The 20,387-nt window shown below is 37.8% G+C and overlaps 1 protein-coding gene across 2 annotated transcripts in view; it reads left to right on the top strand.

Moving 5' to 3' along the window:
* The window catches only part of LOC117296513 (cilia- and flagella-associated protein 47-like), a 36,113-nt gene that overhangs the window by 3,391 nt on the left and 12,335 nt on the right, over positions 1-20,387 (top strand). The window contains exons 4-33 of one of the 2 annotated variants that reach the window (XM_033779482.1): positions 133-179; positions 485-713; positions 1,205-1,514; positions 1,664-2,092; positions 2,477-2,699; positions 3,246-3,398; positions 4,496-4,599; positions 5,233-5,412; positions 5,892-5,995; positions 6,181-6,293; positions 6,463-6,596; positions 6,904-7,145; positions 7,510-7,632; positions 7,810-8,019; positions 8,366-8,516; positions 8,888-9,463; positions 9,642-9,840; positions 10,418-10,639; positions 11,228-11,511; positions 11,847-12,093; positions 12,239-12,457; positions 12,749-12,974; positions 13,185-13,380; positions 13,903-13,932; positions 15,425-15,522; positions 17,198-17,449; positions 17,595-17,858; positions 18,215-18,494; positions 19,133-19,390; positions 19,985-20,236. In XM_033779482.1, the coding sequence (XP_033635373.1) occupies positions 133-179; positions 485-713; positions 1,205-1,514; positions 1,664-2,092; positions 2,477-2,699; positions 3,246-3,398; positions 4,496-4,599; positions 5,233-5,412; positions 5,892-5,995; positions 6,181-6,293; positions 6,463-6,596; positions 6,904-7,145; positions 7,510-7,632; positions 7,810-8,019; positions 8,366-8,516; positions 8,888-9,463; positions 9,642-9,840; positions 10,418-10,639; positions 11,228-11,511; positions 11,847-12,093; positions 12,239-12,457; positions 12,749-12,974; positions 13,185-13,380; positions 13,903-13,932; positions 15,425-15,522; positions 17,198-17,449; positions 17,595-17,858; positions 18,215-18,494; positions 19,133-19,390; positions 19,985-20,236 (6,355 nt within the window). The remainder of the gene's footprint in view (positions 1-132; positions 180-484; positions 714-1,204; positions 1,515-1,663; positions 2,093-2,476; positions 2,700-3,245; positions 3,399-4,495; positions 4,600-5,232; positions 5,413-5,891; positions 5,996-6,180; positions 6,294-6,462; positions 6,597-6,903; positions 7,146-7,509; positions 7,633-7,809; positions 8,020-8,365; positions 8,517-8,887; positions 9,464-9,641; positions 9,841-10,417; positions 10,640-11,227; positions 11,512-11,846; positions 12,094-12,238; positions 12,458-12,748; positions 12,975-13,184; positions 13,381-13,902; positions 13,933-15,424; positions 15,523-17,197; positions 17,450-17,594; positions 17,859-18,214; positions 18,495-19,132; positions 19,391-19,984; positions 20,237-20,387) is intronic. The other variant, XM_033779483.1, reaches the window with a different exon arrangement.

Below are 20,387 nucleotides of genomic sequence, written 5' to 3' on the forward strand. Positions count from 1 at the left end.
TATAATTCCTGGCAAACAAATACTCTAACAATTTTTTTTTTTTTTAATAAACATATACTTTTGTGTTTAAAAAGAAGAAAAAAATTCTATTTGCAATTGTGTCTTTAACACTGTATTTTGTCTCTTTTATAGGTTGAGTTTGTAACTAAAAATGCTGGAGTTTTGAATGAAGAAGTGCCGTAAGTGCAGATGTTTATTTTGGTTTCTTTTTAGAAATTGTTTAAAAAACCTTTGTGAAGCTGTTATACTAAAAACAAAACAAAAACAAATGTTACGTCTGTGTATAAATTTGTGGATTTTTCCATCAGCATTTGCTTTGAAAGTATTGGTTTCAAAAGTTGGCCCGGAACAAAAAAAACTTCTGTTCAAAATTAACTGTGAACTGTTAAGTTAGCAAGTGTTTCGACCCATGCTCATCATTCATTGTTGGCAGCATTGCCTTTTTTTAAATTAACATACCTCTTCTCCCCGTCTCTCCCCATAGGGTTCAACTGGAAGCCCAGCAGCCAGCCACCCTTCAGATTCAAGCCAACGTTGTTGAGCGTTGCCTTGAGCTATACGCTCCTGAATCTGAGGATCAGATTGACTGCATTCAATTTGGCTGTACATACTATGGCACAGATAAGACCCAGTTTGCTATGCTTTATAATAATGGCCCTGATCCAGTCAGCTTTGTCACAGTACTGGAGGAAGATGCTGAAGGCATGGAAAGTGTAAGTATTTTTTAAACACTAAGTAATTATCCCATTTGCTTAGATGTTCTGTTAAACGTGACGTGTCTTGGCCGAGCGGTTAAGAGCGCTGGACTGGAGCTTGTGTGTTTCCCTGAGCAAGATATTTACTGTTATTGCTTTGTCCTTCAGATGGTAAATTAAGCAGTGGGTCCACTGTACTAGGATTGGTAGTGCACATAAAAGAAACTAGAATACTTATCGTGAAAAAAGTAGGGGTTAACCCCAATGTTTCTGGTCAGAAAGCACCCATGTTTACAGGAATCCTCTGGCTTGCTAGCTACAGTGATTAATTTTACTTATGAGGCATCCTTGATATTATTAACAGAAATATATACATGTAATAAAAAAATAAAAACACTAATCGGTTTGTAGCAGTGTTTTTTTACATAATGGAACATTTTTAGTCTTCTTGAAGCTTTTGCAGTCGCATTTCTAAATTTTGCTCCATTTATGTAATTTCTTCTATCCAGGGAACTGACTTCACCAAGTCAACAGTTGCAACGCTTGCTACCAAGGACATGGATAGAGTACGCACTAGCACAAATGAACTGACCTCAATGGTCACAGCCATCCCTTCCCAGGGAAAGCTGGCACCCTATCAGCGTGCTCCAGTTTTCTTCCGTTTTAGCCCCCGCTACAACTCGGCTAGACAGGGTTGGAAAGGGACAGCCACTCCTCCTCCCAGGCAAGACTTTGCTTTGTTCATGCAAATTGTTGTGATTGGAAGCAGCAAGGGGTTTGGCACCGACAAAGAAGGTGGAAAGCAGAATGGCAATGAAGGTATAGTTCTTACTGTTTTGACCAGAATAAGTATACTTATTTTCATGTTGTTCCTCCTTTTAAAGTGAAACTTTGCCTCAAGTTTTGTTTAAGGCATTTCTTTGTGTTTTTTCGACAACTTAATTTTTTCTTACAATTTTCCCCTTTAGGTACTAAGGTAGAAGTTGCCCTTACTGGCACAGCCCTCCCTGTTCTGCTCAGCCTCTCTCCAACTAAACACTTTGACTTCGGTGATTGCCCAGTTGGTGAGCATGTTGACACCCTATGCACCCTCCGTAATGATGCCACCCACCTCCCAGTTTCTTTCATCTGCAAACAAGTGGCTCAGTTCTGTATTTATCCATCATTTGGGAAGTTGAAACCAGGCGAGTCTCAAGACCTTATCTTCTCCTTTAAGCCTAACCAGTATGGCTCCTTCAAGAAGATCCAAGTGATGGATGTGTTAGGATCAGTAGCCGATGAAGGAGATGAGGCCAATCCAATGGCTACACACCTGGAAGCAATCTATGCCTTACACATATCACTGCATGGACTAAGTAATGCTGAATCAAAGAAGAGAGAACCTAAATTCAACCCAGGTAAATAATTTTTGTTTGACTGCTGCACACATCATTACAAAAAGAAATTAAATGTAATCTCTTGTCATTTGTTATTATGAGATATCACCTAACATCACAAGGCCGGATCAAATAGTTTGTTTCAGGTTGGTATGTTAATAATAATATAATATCAAAGTCTTATATAGCGCACGTATCTACCAAACAAGGTACTCAAGGTGCTGAGTGTAAACTTTCAGAAAGATAGGTAACTGCACTGATGAATTTTGAGACCCAATTATTAAGCCTGAAGAGAAAAGGGAACCATGCATTGAGAAAAGCTAATTGATCAATTACACTTAGATTTTGTACTTGCTGTTTCATTGTTGTGTGTTTTCTTTGATTACAAACCCATTCCCACCTCAGGTATTACTCCTCGTGTTGTTGGTGAGGTTGGTCAGTTCGTTGATGTCACTGTTGATAATGCTAAGACTTTTGAGCCCAGAGCAGCTATGGTTGGAGCACCAAAGACTAAGGGACTTCATGCAACTAAGTCTGCAGGCCATGTTCCAGACAGTAGAGCTCTAGTAGCATACCCTAATGACCGAGCTCGAAGCATCAGGCCTAGCTACAGACGAGATCAGTACAAGTAAGTCTTATGCAAGATTCTTTTCTTGCATTTCTTTATCTGTTGTTTTCTTAGTGCTTGCCAACATAGACTAAAAGATTTGTGTTTTGGATTGATAATATGAGGTGTTGTAGGATCTTTTGAAACTTCTCAATAATTCCAAACAAGGAACAAACAACACTGATTATTCTGCAACCATCTTGGTCAAACAATCCCTGTATATGACAGGTTGTACAAAAATATACCAGACAGTTTGCCCTTCCAGCCTAGGTTTGGTTACATTAATTTTAATGGGAAAGAATCAAGATAACTGCATCATGTTAACAGTCTATTGCACAATCATAAATGCCTGGTTCATTCTTCAATCAAATTGCTAACCAAACGAATTTCATTGCGTCACTTACTTGATTGTTTGCGTCACAATACTCGCTTCTTATTCACTTTCGAAGTATGAACTTGGCTGAAGACTTATAATTCATGATTGATTGCTTTGTAAGTGTTGTTTGAAGCTTTGCATGGTGTGGACAAATGATGTGTTTATGACTGTGTTTGTGTCTACCACCACAGGACTATCTTCACCAAGACAGAGCGCCACACCTATGTTGATCCAGACTATGCATATGATGATAATGAACTTGCTGCTATACAGAAACACAAGAACAAGTATCACAACTACCTGAGAGAGAGTCGACAACACAGGATTGGAAAGACAAAAGCCAAGTAAGAATTCTGTTGAACTTAAAAGTTTTGTACAAGAAAATAACTTCAAAAGATTTCAATATTTGTCATGAAAACTTGTTAAGTACCCAATATGTAGGCTTTAAATTACACAAGTGCCAATGATTGCATTCTTTGTCAAGGTCATGACGAGCTCCTTTTAAAAAAATCCTTTGGATGTCGGGTTATTCTTATCTAATGGAAGTTATTTTAACCTAAGTTACATTTACAGATGATCTTTATTTGCACAAACTTCTTGATTAGCCTTCAGAGTGCAAAAAGTTTCACAAAACGGTACATCAAATGTTAAAAGATTAATTTCTTAAAATTTTCAGATGGCAGAGAGAACAAGAAATAGCTCGTTGCAGGTTGATAATACATTCAAAATTTTGCATTGTAGCCCATTGTTCACATTTCTCATCATGATTTATTCTTTATCATCCACAAAAATGTGCCAAGAAGATTCATAAATTTGATAGCACATTGTGTACATCTGCTTCTAAATTGTTACTGTTGTACATGCCAATTGTAAGCAGAAGAAACAAAAGCATCTGCACTTGTATTGCAGATCTTCAGTTAATGCGTATCATTAGAAATTCATGACAAAGTCGTTCTTCATTTATTCAAAGCCAACTTTTTCTCCATTACAGCCGGTCATGTCTGACCTAAAAACCATTTGTGTATCACTTTTAATAGATACATGCATAGAAATCAACATATTTTCCCCCTTCAGCACTGAACACTTGTTTTTTGAATCAAAATCATGTTTCTATTTGCCAAAATATTTTAAAATTGCCAATCTTTATCTTTGTACTTGCTCATAATGTTTCTTAGTCTTATTCATCTAGCTATGTTTTTTTCTTCAAGGAAACTTGTTTTCTCATCCATTTTTTTCCATGCTCCAAACTTTATCCAAAGCTTGTCACCATTTATATACTCAAAGTCATCTGCCTCATCCATGACAGCCAATCATGGTCTGTTCTGAAAACCATTTGTCCATTACTTTAGATGCATTTAGAAAACACCATGTTATAGAGGGTTGGAAAATACATAGCCAGAAACCAAAGCTTTTATTAATTGTCTTTATAATGTATTCCCAGGGAGTTTGCAGAACTGGATAATGACAAAAATATTGGTCTCAAGCCAGCGTCAGGATTGAGGCCTCCTAAACTCAAAGTAGATGAAGTCAAACCACCGACAAAAAGTAAGTGTGACTTATGACTTTTGCCTAATTCCTGTTTTGACTCTACTTGCACCACAATACTTAAGTGTACAAACATTGACTGCTTCGGGTGCTATGGTTAAAGCTATGACTCCTGAGGTGAACCCTGGAGCGTTCTACTTTCCCAAGGCTTGGTATTCGCACTCATCTTTGAGAACTAAAACACAAAGATGCACAACTGATAATAATAGCAAAAACTAAAAAACTGTCATGAAATCTGAACTGATGAGATCAAGAAAGGCAAAATAGACATCTAGTTATCATGGAGCTGCCATTGCTGTGGGTATAGTGCATTGGTTGCTATTGATATGGTACATTGGTGGCTATGGGTATAGTAAAATGATTGCTATTGGTTTAGTGCGTTCCGATCTCACTGCCTTATAGTAAAATTAAGACCTGTTATGTGATTGCGACCTACTAGAATCTTGGTATTGCCTTTAGCAAAATTTAACTTGTAAATTTAAAAAAAATTGTTTTATTGATTGTTATTAAAAAATACTATTGGACAAAAATCGTCTTGGACTAAATCTTAAGAGAATAAGAGGTCCATAAATACATTGCCTTGAATGAAAGCATTTAGTAAGAATTATACTATTTAATGTTTGAACTCAACAGCACCAAGTCCAAGAGACAAAAATCGCAGAATGTTGAGCTCCAAGCATTTAGCAGAGAAAGAGCTGAACTCGACATCTCGTCCAATTAGTCGTGGACTTAATGCAATCCCGATGACGTCTCAGGAGAAGGCTGACTGTAAGAAGATCCTGACTCCTCAACAACTACACCAGGTGGTCATTGGTAAGGCTCTCTGCTATTTCATTAATCCCTGTTCTTGTGCTTAAAACTGCTGGAAAATTCATTGATGATACTTTTCCAGGAAACTGTACTTCTATTAATAGGCTTTACTTTTAAGCATCCTTGGAAGCTTTTTTAAGTAATATAAGAAACCCGTGCATTTTGTTTCACTTCTTATTTATAGCAAAATCTTTTCTCTTTTATGACTTGACTTCATTCGGCTGACGTCATTATCACAATAATCTTGTTTGCGCCATTTTGCGAGTCAATGTCCCAGTGTGTTTCGCAGTGCAGTTCCCATTTTTGGCTAAGTGGTATTTACATTTGACTATAATTTGTGTGTGCAATTTGACTCCCAAGTTGGGGAGCATGGCAAACAGTTGCCATGTGAAGATGGTGCAAGGGGTCAATAGTTGAGGAGTTACTCCTTAAACAAAACATGTTGTCTTTTACACTTTAAAATTGTGTTTTATTTACTATAGGTCCTCCCACCTTAGACTTTGGTCAAGTGTGTCTTAAATCAACAAGTGTGCAGAAACTCAACATCATCAACAATCTTGATCAGTTCATCCATGTGGAAGTTGATGTAAGTGCATTCAAAAAGTCCAATACTAATGTGATGCTTTCTTATATAGTGACATCCATTTTCGAAAGGAAAACGTCAACCATTCCTCAAAAGCAAACTTTGCTGTATGTTTTTAATGTTAAGGCTTGATGTTTTGCTAAAGTTCTGCATGTAAAGTATTGTTAAATGTTCACTTTGCTGTTTAGATTGATTGTCGGGAGTTGAGACAAACCAGTCCTTTGTCTCAGGTGGTTCCACCAAACTGCAAAGCAGCTCTTCCTCTCATCTTCGAATCCAACACTAAAGGACGCTTTCAGAGGTGAGTCAAAACTATAGAATCTTCTCAATTTTGTTTTTTTATTAGTTTGTTCCAAGTGATAGTGGTGACTGATCTGACACCTTTAAAGCCGTCAACCATGGTACTTTAACTTGCATCTAACCTTCATTTTTGTTGCAATGTAATTTTAAAGCTATGTTTCTGTTTTCAGGAATGTGACATACACAGTCAATAAAATCAACAAGGAGCATGTGATAGTATATGCTGATGTAGTTACAGTAGCATTGGAGTTGTCTTCAGAGAGATTAGAGTTGCACCCAGCCCCTGGATTGCCAGCTGAAGCAGGTAGGTAGATTTGTTTAAACTATGTTGTTCAAACAAGATCTAGCTGGACTTTAAAGTTGTTAAAATGATAATTTTAAGGAAAAACAAATTAGCGTACAAAGTTCAAAATATTTAGGACTTTCTTTTATACTTACTTGACCCCATACATTTTGTATATCTGTACTTGCTCAAATTTGAAAACCTTCTTCATCAGTCCCCTAAATTACTCAAGTATATATTTAAAAATATGTATATTTTAGCAGTTTAAACTTTTGAAACTTAGAGATCTTGAAATTTAATTTGTTTGTCCTTGGTTGTCAATGTACAGGTCTACGAGATGTCATCAGTCTGCGCAATGAGCGTAACTACCCAGCAGAGTTCACCTGGCAACCTATCCTTGGTGAGAGGGGCACAGCCTTCTCTATAAGACCTGCTTCTGGTACAGTAGATCCCCTGAAGGATCTAGAGTGTGAAGTGGTATTCCATCCATCTTACCATGCTCCTGAGGATGGAGAGTTTGCTCTTCAAGTACATGGTGGGGAAACCCTGACACTCAAATGCTTTGCTGATGTAAGTAAAGATACGATTCATCTTTAAGAAGCAATGCACTGCTAATAACAGGTCATGTTTTCAAGCATAGCTTTGTAGTTGACAATTCTTAAAGTGAACATCTCATACAGTATTAAAATTGAGAAAATAGAATTAGCTGTTGCAAACAACTTACCAACCAAATGGACCGAGAGTATAAATGCAAAAAATAGTTAATGGCCTGACGTTTCGACCCTAGCAGAGTCTTTCTCCAGGCTAAAAGAAAGCCTTCGAGAAAGACTCTGCTAGGGTCGAAACGTCAGGCCATTAACTATTTTTTGCAGTATCATAATTGAAAAAGTTGTTCAAAGTTTTTACAATTTTCTAAATTGTTCGTGTTCCACAGCTTGGTCCAACCCAGGTGATGTTCATGGAAAGACGAGTGTTGTTTGGTCAGGTCCCTCTTCATTTAACAACCTCCAGATCTGCTGTACTTCACAATGCAAGCCAGAACCATGCCTACTTCCAGGTAAAAGACTCTTCGTAGGGCAAAGTACAATATTTTTAAAATATTTTGTTTTCAGTGATAGTTTTTACCAATTTCACAGAAAACAGTACATCAGTATTTAAGAAATGTTTGACAAATAATTTGTCAAGTTTTTCATTTGTGCTGTCATTGTATTATGTGTTGTTGTATTTATCATAGGTGGTGGATCCCAATCCAGTCCCAGGCCTCAATGTTTCTCCAGTGCAGGGTGTTGTCCCAGTTGGTGGCACCACAGAGCTAGGGATATTCCTGACCCCTAGTGCTGTCATGAAGTTTGATACAAGACTAGAGGTAGCGATTAGAGGCTGGAAAACTATTGAACTTAGAATGGGCGGCACAGTGGAACCGCCAATGGTAGACATTGATGTGGTAAGTAAAGCTTTACCATTAAACCACTCTCTTGAAATTTAAATAGACCTGTTCTATGGTTCGTTGAAAGACTGTGATCACCCGTTCCTGAAATAAATGAACTTGCGACAGTGAAACCTGACCTAAATGCTTTTGAGTTTGTTGTTACTGATAAACATACAGTAGTTTGCAGTGTACCCGCTTGACTCCAATGTATTTGCTCGTTTTTGTTAACTGTTGATGCTTGTAATTATATAGAAATTGTGGGCATACTTTTTAGAATTCAGTTATGATCAAATACTTAAACCTATATGTAATTTGTAACAGTCAGTAATTTTGCTTGTTTACACACTCTTGTCTTTTTCAGCCCACATTCCAACTTGGTGGTGTCTATTGTGCTTCAAACTTGACTGTACCATTTAAGCTGATCAATAAAGCCAGAACAAGATCAAAGGTTGTATTTGACCTGTCACGCTACAGAGATTTCTCACTCAAGTTTGATGCTGATGTCATGGAAGGTAAACCACCAGTTTCTCATAGTTATCTCTTTAAGATGTCTTTTAAAATCCCACCTCAGACTTGAGCCTTGCATGTAGAGTGGGTTTTCAGTTCCTGCCTGATTGCATGTGTTGTCCCATTGGGTTTTCCTCCCACATCTAAAAACTTATAATTTCTTCTTGTTGCCTATTCATCCTGTTTTTTGGGCTAATTGTGCTGTTAAAAGTGTAACAAAATATAGTGGAAGAAAACGAAATGCTTTTGTATGTAGCATAGCTGACTTGAAATGCACATTTTGGTGAGATTTTCTTCTACAAGTACTAAAGGGAAACCTTTTTTAAAATTAAGATGATGGAATTGCCTTCAACATTATTATTATTTTTACTTTTAGAATCTGAGGACACTATGAACCCAGGCGTTTTCAAGGTCACTGTAGGAGGGATGCAAACCATTCATTGTCAGTTACACTTCCAACCTACTGAGGTAGCATCTTATGACTTCACTATGCCTGTCTCTATCAACCAAACTGATGCCCCTAGTCCGGAGTCTACCCCATTCCCTCCTACTCCAGCTCCATCCACCAAGAGCATCAATCACATTATCACCCCTCGTCCGGTAATCGTCACCGTTGCCACACCACGCCGTCGTATTGTTGCAACTGCTCTCCGTCAACCTCTCCAGTTATCACATTCCAATCTTGACTTCTCCCTACCATCTGGCTACTTGGATTTTGGCATTGTCGGCTCACCGTCTCAGACCCAGGGATCCTTGTTAGTGAATAACAGTGATAAATACCTTGGTTGGAGTTTGGACCTGAGTGCAAGTGGTAAAGCTATGGAGGAGGGTATCTTCCGGTTCTTGATGCCCAATGGGATGCCTTTCATGTCCTTCAAGGAGGGAGGAGCAGCTGTCAAAGATACCTTGGCTCCTGGGGAGACATACCCACTAGGAGTCATGTTCTGTCCTGGTGAGTAAAAGTTAATTTTATTATTTTATCTTAACAAAAAATACCCTACTTCCCTTATCTTGTCATGTTGAAGTTTCTTCAATAAAGATATGCGAAAACGTCACAGAAGCAGAATGTTAAATTTATCCTAAAACAAGCTGTTGCATAATGAACAATGAACTCATTCTCATTTCTACAGAGGAGCCAGGAGAATTCCATGCTAAAGTTCCCATCATCCTGAATGATGACACATCAAGACCCTACCTTCATCTCCATCTCTTTGGTATCCTCAAGTCACCCCAGCTAACCTTTGACCCATTGGCTATTGTACTGACCCCTGTTCCCTTGGCAACCAAAGTGTCAGCAGACTTCACCATCCAGGCTGCCGGTTTCAGAAAGTAAGCTTTTTAAACACCTCTTTCTAGTAAGGCATTAGACTACTTTGCAATCACATCAATGTTAACCATCCAAACTCGTCATCTGAGGTTGTTTCATTTTGTTGGACCTCATTGAGATGTTTACACTTGATACACTACAAGGGATGATATTCTTCCTACTTTACTCTGATTTCAATTTTTTTGCACTGAAATTTTAAATAAAAATCATTAAGTTTTTCTATTACAGTCTGTACTATGTGTACTGCGTATTAAGTCAGCCCTTGTTCTCATACATAACATTCTCCTACTTTTTTTCTTAAGGCCAAATATCAAGCCTACATTACATAAAAATGGTTTATTCTTAGTGATACACATTCAAACCATCAACAATGGTTTGCATTAGACATCTATAAAACTTACATTTATCAGAGTCAATGATTGGAGTTATACAAAGTTGTTTATTTGGAACTGTGGTTTTGACAATGGGGGGCTCAAAGTGATTTACCTCTTAAAGTTAGTGTTAATAAGCGTTTACCTATGGCTAACATTTTGTTTTTGTAGACATGGTTTTAAAATCTTTTTGTATTAATCATATTAGGGTGACATTGATTGATGTTGAACTACCAGATGTTGAGCTTGATGACGGTAGTAAGATGTCTGTCCTTAGTGTAACATTCCCTGATGGGCAGAAGATCCAGCCATGTTGTGGAGATGAGGGGGATGAGGAACCATTTATCCTCAAGTGTAAAGTCACTTTCTGCTCTCCAAGACCTGTGTCCTTCACTCAGCCAGTCAAGTTTGTAGACACCGAGGGAAACAGGTTAGCTATGTCTTCATTTCCAACCAAAGTAATACTGATTTTTGTACAAAACCTTCAATCAATAAAGAAAAGAAGACCACACAAAATTTTGTCACATCGGTGTATCAATGTTTATCGGTGCCATTCGAATATCAACCATAGGGTGCGTTTGTTTGGCTTCCATGGGTCAACCCCGGTCTTCCCCCGGTGCCTTCGAATAGCTTTGACGTCATTCCAGGGGCTCACCCGGGTCAGCCTCCAGTGCCCTGCTTGAGGAGTGGGTCACTTGGGGGTGACCCGAGGTGCATGGCAGCACCACGAAAGGGCGAGTGTGATCGTTCGATTAGCTCTTGTCAGGGGCTCACCAGAGTGAGCACCGCGGGGTCGACACAGGGAAGCTAATTGAACGCACCCATAATATGATTTTTGTAAGCACTCTGTGATATGCATTAGTTTTCTTGTGCCATTTTGCGTAAAAGTTTGATCTGTTGGACGGTAAGATCATAACATAATGTGCTGTGAAACTTTATGTTGTTTGGAAAATCCATAGAGGATGAATTTAGAAAAATTGTAAAAGGTAACTAAATTCCCCCAAATTTGTCTGTTTAGTTTCTCTATCCCAGTGACAGCCACAGCAGATAACTGTCTCCTCACTGCCTACCCCTTCGTTGCTCAACATCGTACTGACTTCCAGATTGTGACTGAGCAAGGCCAAACCCTCCGAGGTCGTAATTCATCAGTGACATCCAAAGATAGTAATGGGAACGTTGGAGAAGCAATTATGATTCCAGTGGAATCTCCAAGTAGACCGTCCACCCAGAGAAGTACAAGTACAAGCTCACGTTTTGGAGCTACAACCTCAACATATGAGGAGTCGTCTGAGAGTATCACTGGTAAGTTCAACGTGAGACTCTGTGTATTGTTAAAGTGCTTTATACATGAGTACAATGAGTTTGAGTAAGATAACCTCACCCTCACACCCCAATATCTCATCGCATTACACTGAACTCCACAAAAGAGAAGCAATGTTGCTCATCATTAAATCGCTGTATCATCACTATCCACTAGCAACTTTTTGTTTATTTCGGCCATCAAGATTTAATTTCTGAGGCTTTTGACTTCTTTTAGGGTCATTGTTGACTTTGCATTACAATTAACAAACTATTCCAAATTAAAACAAGTTAAACTCATTATTTAAATGTTTTTTGTTTTTGTTTCACCTTGATAGAATCCACTTATCGAAGCACTCCCCGTGATGGAGCTGTCAACCATGCAATAGCTGACCGCTCTATTATTGATCCTGATAGTCGAATGGGTCTAGCCTCTCGCTCTCTGGGCTCAGCAGCCTTCCCCAATGAGGATACAGAAGAAGGGGTATTTCACCAAGAAGTCTTAATGGGGGTACAGAGATGGATCACACTGCATGGGTGGTCTGGTGGACCTTACCCTGTATCTGTGCCTGAAGGACTAAGAAGGTAAGACAACAAAGTATAAATATCTTGTCATGTGGTTAAAGATTAACAATGTTATTGCAAAACAATTTATGTATGACTTTGCTGCTACAATTGCACATCACAAAAACATGTTGAAATTAATATTGGTGTATGCTATTAATTTCAGTGGAGTTGCCAAGAATTCTGCACCTGAGAAGGCTTCCCATGGGAGCCCATCCACCAATAACTCCAAGCGCACTCAAAGTAAAACTATTTATGATCTAATGGCACACATGAGTGGACGTCTGGTACCTGGAATCCCCATCAATCAAGCTTTGCCAGCGGATCCTACAGAGAGAGTGCTTCAACTTCACTGGCAGCACTCTACACTGCTCACATTTTTAAGGTATGAATGAAAGTATTTGTTTCTATTGAATTATAGTAAGGACTTGTTATCCTGAAACGATAATGACTGGCACGCCAAAACAAGGATATTGACAAAATCTGAAGATCCAGTTGGTTTCCCTTGTGGTTTATTACTTGATTTTTTAAACATTGTGAGAAGCAAGAAATTTAAGAAATTAAAAAAATGCCAATGTTCATTACGTTTCCTCCTGTTATCTTTGCAACATTTAATTGAGTTTGTCGAAAAACTTCAAGAAAAAATTGCTAATTTCTGCTAAACTTTTCTTTGTAGGAGCCAAGGTGCCTCTGTGGCCAACATCAAGCCAGAGTATCTGTTTGAACCTCAGGATTACCAGCGTTGGGTTAAACTGCAAGAGCAGATTCGTGAGAGAAAGAAAGCTCAGCAGCAGGGTAAGAGCATCGTAGCAATCCGCATCCAGGAGGCTCCTCTAGATGAAATCCTATTTGAGTCTGTTTCTAAGAGAGCTTGGACCGATCTACTGCTCCAGACGTTGAAGGTGAGCTCAAGAGGAGATTTTAAAGACTTATTTCTGTCATTGCACTTCTTGACTTTGTAACATGCATTTTACTTTTAGTAAAGCTGAGATTTATGGGCTGTGTTTGTAGGATGAGTGTTGAGATGGATAAAGACAGAGTATGGGAGAAGTCTTTTAGCTGGATGAGTCTGTAGTAATATGGTAATAAGACTGTATACATATTTGTTGCAGGCATTGGTGTTGGCCCGCGTGACACCTCGTCAGTTCAAGACACTATCATCCTCTGGTAGTTCAACCAGCCTACCCAGCATCAATCCAGATCCTTTGTGTAGTAACATCTACAGTGTAGGGGAACGTATCCTGGTGGCTTGGCTTAACCATCACTATGAACAGCAAAGACATAAGATATGGAAGGACTGTGACAAAGGTATGTTTCTTACCCTCATATTTGTTTAATGTGCTTTTGTTTGTTGTGAAGTTAAGTCCAGTGTGTGTGTTCATTGTTGCTGTGTGAGTCTGCCCTATGACAAACTCCTTACTTTTTTACATTTTAGAACTTATATCTGTTAAGTTGTATTGACTGTAGAAGTAGAAATGGTTCAGTACCCGATGATTTATTTCATACTATAAAGGAATACCAAAACTTGCCAGCAAAAAGACTCAATGAAATTGTGATTTTGTTTGAGTTGCTTTTCTTTCAAACATCTTTGTTTGAAATGCGCACCTTTTTTTTTGGGGGGGGGGAACAGATGGTCATAGTCAGACATATTATTTACCCTAGAAGTATAGACACTGAAGTTATAGACACTGCATTTTAATTTCTTAAAATGTAGAATACAATTTCCCTTTTTTGTCCCTTTGTTAACTTTCAGTTTTGTTTTATTCTTTTCAACTGTACTGTTCTCATTTCAAATTGGTTTTTCTTCTCATTAACTTTTGTCTTTGACAGAATCCTCATTTTATTTTGAAGCTCCAAGAGGTAACTTGCCATTTTCTCTTAGCAGAAACTGCTTGCACACAATGCTTTTAGCTGCTTCAAATCCTTGTATATTGCATAGAAATATTATCACACAAAATATTATGTAGGACTTTCCTAAAATATCTAAAGTTGTTAAGGAGCACCCATGGCTTACTCCAATTAGGAAAGTAGTGTTGTTTTGTACATGTCGTGACATGAAGTTCTGGATTGATGCTTTACTATGTACTGCTGCAGAGATGAACACATTTTAGGATTAAGATGCATAATATAAACCACTGCCTTAATGTTCATTTAATGCTGAGCAAGAGACAGTACATTTTTTAGTCAACAGTTGATTGTACTACACTTCTTCACTTCAATCAACTTCCCTTCATTTTTTACAATGTAGTATTCAGATTACACAGTTCTTGTGTTGGTATTTATGGGGCACCGGGGTTTCTTTTAAGAAAATTCTTACTTGTCTGTGATAATATTTCAAAATTGCACTATCTGTATTGCAACATATTTACAGTAACATCTAAACAGTAACATCTGAATATGCCTTCATTGTTTATTGGGATTATAAAGTGGAGCCATTGCAGTTGACATATTGTTTGAAGAGTACATACCAAAGGTGAAGGGTGGTTGGAAATATCTTCCTGTGTAAAAAGACACAAATTTATCGTCCATAAAATGTCCTTTCCAAACTGCAGTTGATTTGTAAAGGTTAAACATTCAGAAAATGTATCAATGCTGGCTGGCATTAGCATGCACACAATGTCCACTCGTCTGAAGTAATAGATTTTTATTACTATTGATACCTCACCTTGCAATGCCTCAAATCCCATATTACCTTACCTGATTATAAATCCTGCTTTAACATTGATCATTCCTTCAATGTTTCCATCATGCATTCATTTAATTGTCAAATCAAATGCTCATAAAATACATCTGCATAATGCTAACACTCTCTGCAAAAGTGTATAGGATCAAAGAATGATATACAGATTGCTATAAATGTGCTGTTTAATGTGTGCATTTATTTTAATGCTGGGTCAAAAGAGTAAGTATGGAACCACACTTAGAGGAATATCAGATGAAAAAGAAAATGTTCTGTGTTTTGGTATTTATTTTGGTATTTTGGGAGTCGGATTTCTGTCAGAGTCCAAGGGGAACATTTGAAAAGACTTTTTGTTTCATGTGTGAGATTGCTTGTCATAAAGTTAGTTCAATGGTAGACTTTGAGACTATAACTGGCATCCCACTCACAAGCCCTTTTCTATTGTTCTTGTCGCTGATAATTTGGGGACTGGTGTGTTGGACACCCGCTACTGAAAAAAGACAGTTTTTAACTTAATAAAGTGTCTGTTTGATAAAGGTTTCCTTTATCTAAATTTCATTTTTGTTTAAGCTACTTAACTTTGCTTCTTCTACTTGTGGGAAAGAAGTTAAGTTTTTAGAACGTTCATGTTTTTGAAATGATTTAATTTGTGGTTGTATCATTTACTATCAGGTGGTATTCCTCCATCTCGATGGGTGGTCAATTTTGACTATGATCTCTTGGATGGGTTGGTGCTGGCAGCTGTCTTGGCTGCGCACGTGCCTTTTCTGGTAAGTGGAAGAAGTAGTGAGTGAAAAGATGTGGAAAAGCTTTTCAATAAGATGTCAAAGTTGAATTATACAAATCTCTGCTTTGTTAACTGTTGCCCATCTATTGTCGTAGTTTATAGCTCATAATCTAACTCAGATTTTGTTCGATTTTTGAAATACACATTATTCATTTGATGAACTTGTAGTTATTTTTCTTTTTATTTAATTTTTACACTGGTAATAATCACATGGAAAAAATGATGGTTCTGAAAAAAAACGTATTGCTTTTTTCTGAATGTTGTGACAAATGTTATGTGAGGCAAAAGTATTAATCAATGGAGTGCAACAAGAATTCACTGAATATTGATCCCAACAGTGTAAACCCTAAAACTGTACACGATTTGATCTACTTGTAGATTAAGACCCATTCACTGAATATTGATCCCAGCAGTGTAAACCCTAAAACTGTACATGATTTGATCTACTTGTAGATTAAGACCAATTCACTGAATATTGATGCCAACAGTGCAAACCCTAAAACTGTACATGATTTGATCTACTTGTAGATTAAGACCCATTCACTGAATATTGATCCCAACAGTGTAAACCCTAAAACTGTACATGATTTGATGTACTTGTAGATTAAGACCCATTCACTGAATATTGATGCCAACAGTGTAAACCCTAAAACTGTACATCATTTGATCTACTTGTAGATTAAGACCCATTCACTGAATATTGATCCCAACAGTGTAAACCCTAAAACTGTACATGATTTGATCTACTTGTAGATTAAGACCCATTCACTGAATATTGATGCCAACAGTGCAAACCCTAAAACTGTACATGATTTGATCTACTTGTAGATTAAGACCCATTCACTGAATATTGATCCCAACAGTGTAAACCCTAAAACTGTACATGATTTGATCTACTTGTAGATTAAGACCCATTCACTGAATATTGATGCCAACAGTGTAAACCCTAAAACTGTACATGATTTGATCTACTTGTAGATTAAGACCCATTCACTGAATATTGATGCCAACAGTGCAAACCCTAAAACTGTACATGATTTGATCTACTTGTAGATTAAGACCCATTCACTGAATATTGATGCCAACAGTGTAAACCCTAAAACTGTACATCATTTGATCTACTTGTAGATTAAGACCCATTCACTAAATATTGATCCCAACAGTGTAAACCCTAAAACTCTACATCATTTGATCTACTTGTAGATTAAGACCCATTCACTAAATATTGATGCCAACAGTGTAAACCCTAAAACTGTACATCATTTGATCTACTTGTAGATTAAGACCCATTCACTAAATATTGATGCCAACAGTGTAAACCCTAAAACTGTACATCATTTGATCTACTTGTAGATTAAGACCCATTCACTGAATATTGATCCCAACAGTGTAAACCCTAAAACTGTACATCATTTGATCTACTTGTAGATTAAGACCCATTCACTGAATATTGATCCCAACAGTGTAAACCCTAAAACTGTACATCATTTGATCTACTCTACTTGTAGATTAAGACCCATTCATTGAATATTGATCCCAACAGTGTAAACCCTAAAACTGTACATCATTTGATCTACTTGTAGATTAAGACCCATTCACTGAATATTGATGCCAACAGTGTAAACCCTAAAACTGTACATCATTTGATCTACTTGTAGATTAAGACCCATCTACAGAGTATGTACACCCAGCCAGCTACAGCTGAACAGTGTCTTCATAATGCTCTCAAGGTGGTGAATGCATTTAGATACATCGGACTAGACTATGATATCCAGGCTATAGACATCACTGATCCTAATCCTATCTCTCTACTGCTACTATGCGTTCATCTGTACCAGCGATTGCCTCAGTATACACCAAGAACAACTGTGGAGTTTATTGGATCCTTGCATGCATGTGTTGCACGACAGGTGAGTCTAATGCTTTGAAGTACTTGTTCTACTCACTGTACACCAAATTAATTGAAATCTCACTAATAAATGCATGCATGAGTTTTTCTTTTTTGCTGTGAACAAAAATTACAATGTTTCTTGTATTTTTTGTTCTTTGATAAAGGTTCGTCTGACCAATCCGAGTAGCAAGCCCCTGACATATCATGCAATGATCGCTGGCCGAGACGCTCGTGACTTCACTCTCCCTAGAGGCAACACTGTCGCCATTGCACCAAAAGGCAAGCATGATCTGGCTGTAGAGTTCACTAGTAGGTTCCTACGTCCTGCAGAGGGAGTGCTGGTACTTGTTGGAAGGAGGGCTGGTTCTGCTTGTGGAACTACCTTGGTATTCAATCTGAGGACTTCAATTGATAATATCACACCATCTGTAAGTCAGATTACTGTTAGAAATTTCTTTACATCAGCATGTCCAAACTTTTCTTTAATCTGCTTAAATTCTGTATACATTTTAAAATGTTTTTGTATGGTTTATGTGGGTACTTATGAATAGGAGTAAAAGAGAGGTGACTCAGTCTTAAACGGCTGTTTAAAACCTTGCAGGGCCTTGGCTGTGCAATACAGGTCCTTGTTTTCGGCTCGGCCCTGTAATGCGCGGCCACGAACCTGTCCATTTTAAACCATTGCCTACTTTTTTATTCCCTAGTCAATATTATTATGTTGCAAAAGACCTTTGATATTGAAATATTCTTAATAGCAAAACTGTTTTTTAATTCTTGATTACAGACAACAGTCAAGTGTGAATCACCTTGTTATGAACTGCACAAGGTGGAACTGGACGTTACTAATCCATTTGATGAAGGAGGGGAGTTCCGTATCGTCTTGGTTGAACCCAAGACATCCTTCCCTGGCACTGATGCTAAAACCCAGAAGACTGGATTGTTGAACTCTAAACAAGGAGCTCCTAAGAAAGTACGATCCAAGACGGATCATGGTCAGAAGAAGGAGAGGACCCCTACACCACCAAAGCAGGATGACATGAGCCCACGGACAGAAATGTTGGAACGTGAGTTAATACTAATGATTTTGTAGTATTCAATTCAAAATCACATCCACATTAATGCATATATGGCTCACCATTAGATTTCATGCAATTATACATTAATCATTCTTAAAATGGAAGAGGGAGCTGAGGATTCACAAAACTTGTTTTCTTAGTTGTATCTACAGTGGTTTCCACACCAATTTGAAATAGATAACTGGTGATTGATTTATATAAGTTACATGGTCAATATTTAAGCAGATCAATATGATTGCATCCTAGGCTGCAATTTGCAATTGGCTGTAATTTTTTGTTGTCAGTTCTACATTTTATTTTCCTGTAATTTGCGCAATGCACCTTGCCTATCATTGCCCCCATTTTGTGAGTCACATACAAAGAAATTGGTTGAAATTGGTAGATGTGCATTATTCCAAGTTGCATTCTTTCTTTGCAAAACCAAAGCACTGTTTGTGTTACCACATGAACAACAATGAATACTTAATGTTTGTTCATATAAAAAACAGGCTGTCTACTACCCTCTTATTATCAGTAACTTGATTGGAAATATGTTATTTTATCATAGAAAGGGTTTATTACTTAGTGCAATGTTATCTAGAATCTTATTAATGAAGAGCTTTGTGTTTTTTATTGAATCCACCCAGAGGACAACGGTAATCAGTTGAGTGCTTTCTACTGTGCCCGTCAATCCCTCCAGTTAGACAGTCACAGCTCAGCAGTCATTGCTATTGACTTCCTTCCCTTCCATACTGGCAAGAGACAATGCTCTATCCTGTTTGTCAGTGAGTCTATTGGAGAGTTTTTGTATTCCATTGAGGCTGTAGCTGGACTACCAATGCCATCTCCATTACCTTACATGCCTTCTAAACACAGCGTCAGAATCAGTAGTGCTGCAGCTGCAGGTAATTATCAACCAATGTTTGTATTTGATTTTTGTATTGCTTTTGCCTAAGTTGTTGTCAACTTACTGTTGCTTAATGTGTTTCCGATGAGCTATTCTTGTGAATTAAATGACAGTGTAGTATCTAAAGTGCTGCTTTCTATATTCTTCAATTGCCATTTCATTGGTTTATCACTCACAGCTTGGAATGCCATCTGCATAACAAGTTTAGATTTGTAAAAATAAAAAATCATTTAACAGGTTGTGAGACTAAAACAAAATGTTGTTTATTGTATCCTATGATTGGCATGTACAAGTTCTTCTACAGCTAGACTAGCCATCTGATTATTTTTGTTTTTAAATATCAAATATTATAAACCATAAGGGAAACTGACTGGGTAAGTTTTTAATGATCTGGGATCGAACAAAGAAAATTGACTGGAGTGGGACTCCAACCATTGACCTCCGGACTAACGTGCCGGCTTGCTACCACAAGAGCTATCTAGCCCTATGTTGGCAGTCTCCCTATTTTGTCAATATCTTTGTTCGGGGGTGCCAGTCAGAAGCCATACAACCTTCAAATTTTGTTTAACAATAATTGTTGTCTTTCTCCAAGGCAATGGTCGTGGTGTGTATGGGGGTGATGACCGCATCATCTACTGGCGTTGTGACAGTAACTCTGTTCTTCATGAAGAGCTTGTTATACCTATCACTAATGCTGCTAGGGAGAAGGCTTTGGTCATCGCTGCTCAGCAGAGGATGTCACAAACAGAGATAAGACGTAGACATGTGACAGGGACACTTGCTAGTGGCTCAGTCACAGCAGCCATTGCTGCTTTAGGATTGACCGATGAGTCGGTTCTTTCAGGTATGGTAATCTCATTATCAACATTAATGTTTTGCTGACTGACTAAAAATACCAATATTTAAATATGTGTTCATAAATTAAACAAAAAGGATTGACTTTTGAAAAAGTTTCCTGTTCTCATTCTTCAATTTGAAGATAAAGTTGTATTATT

The sequence above is a fragment of the Asterias rubens genome, chromosome 11, assembly GCF_902459465.1.
Source record: "Asterias rubens chromosome 11, eAstRub1.3, whole genome shotgun sequence".
Classification (NCBI taxonomy): domain Eukaryota; kingdom Metazoa; phylum Echinodermata; class Asteroidea; order Forcipulatida; family Asteriidae; genus Asterias; species Asterias rubens.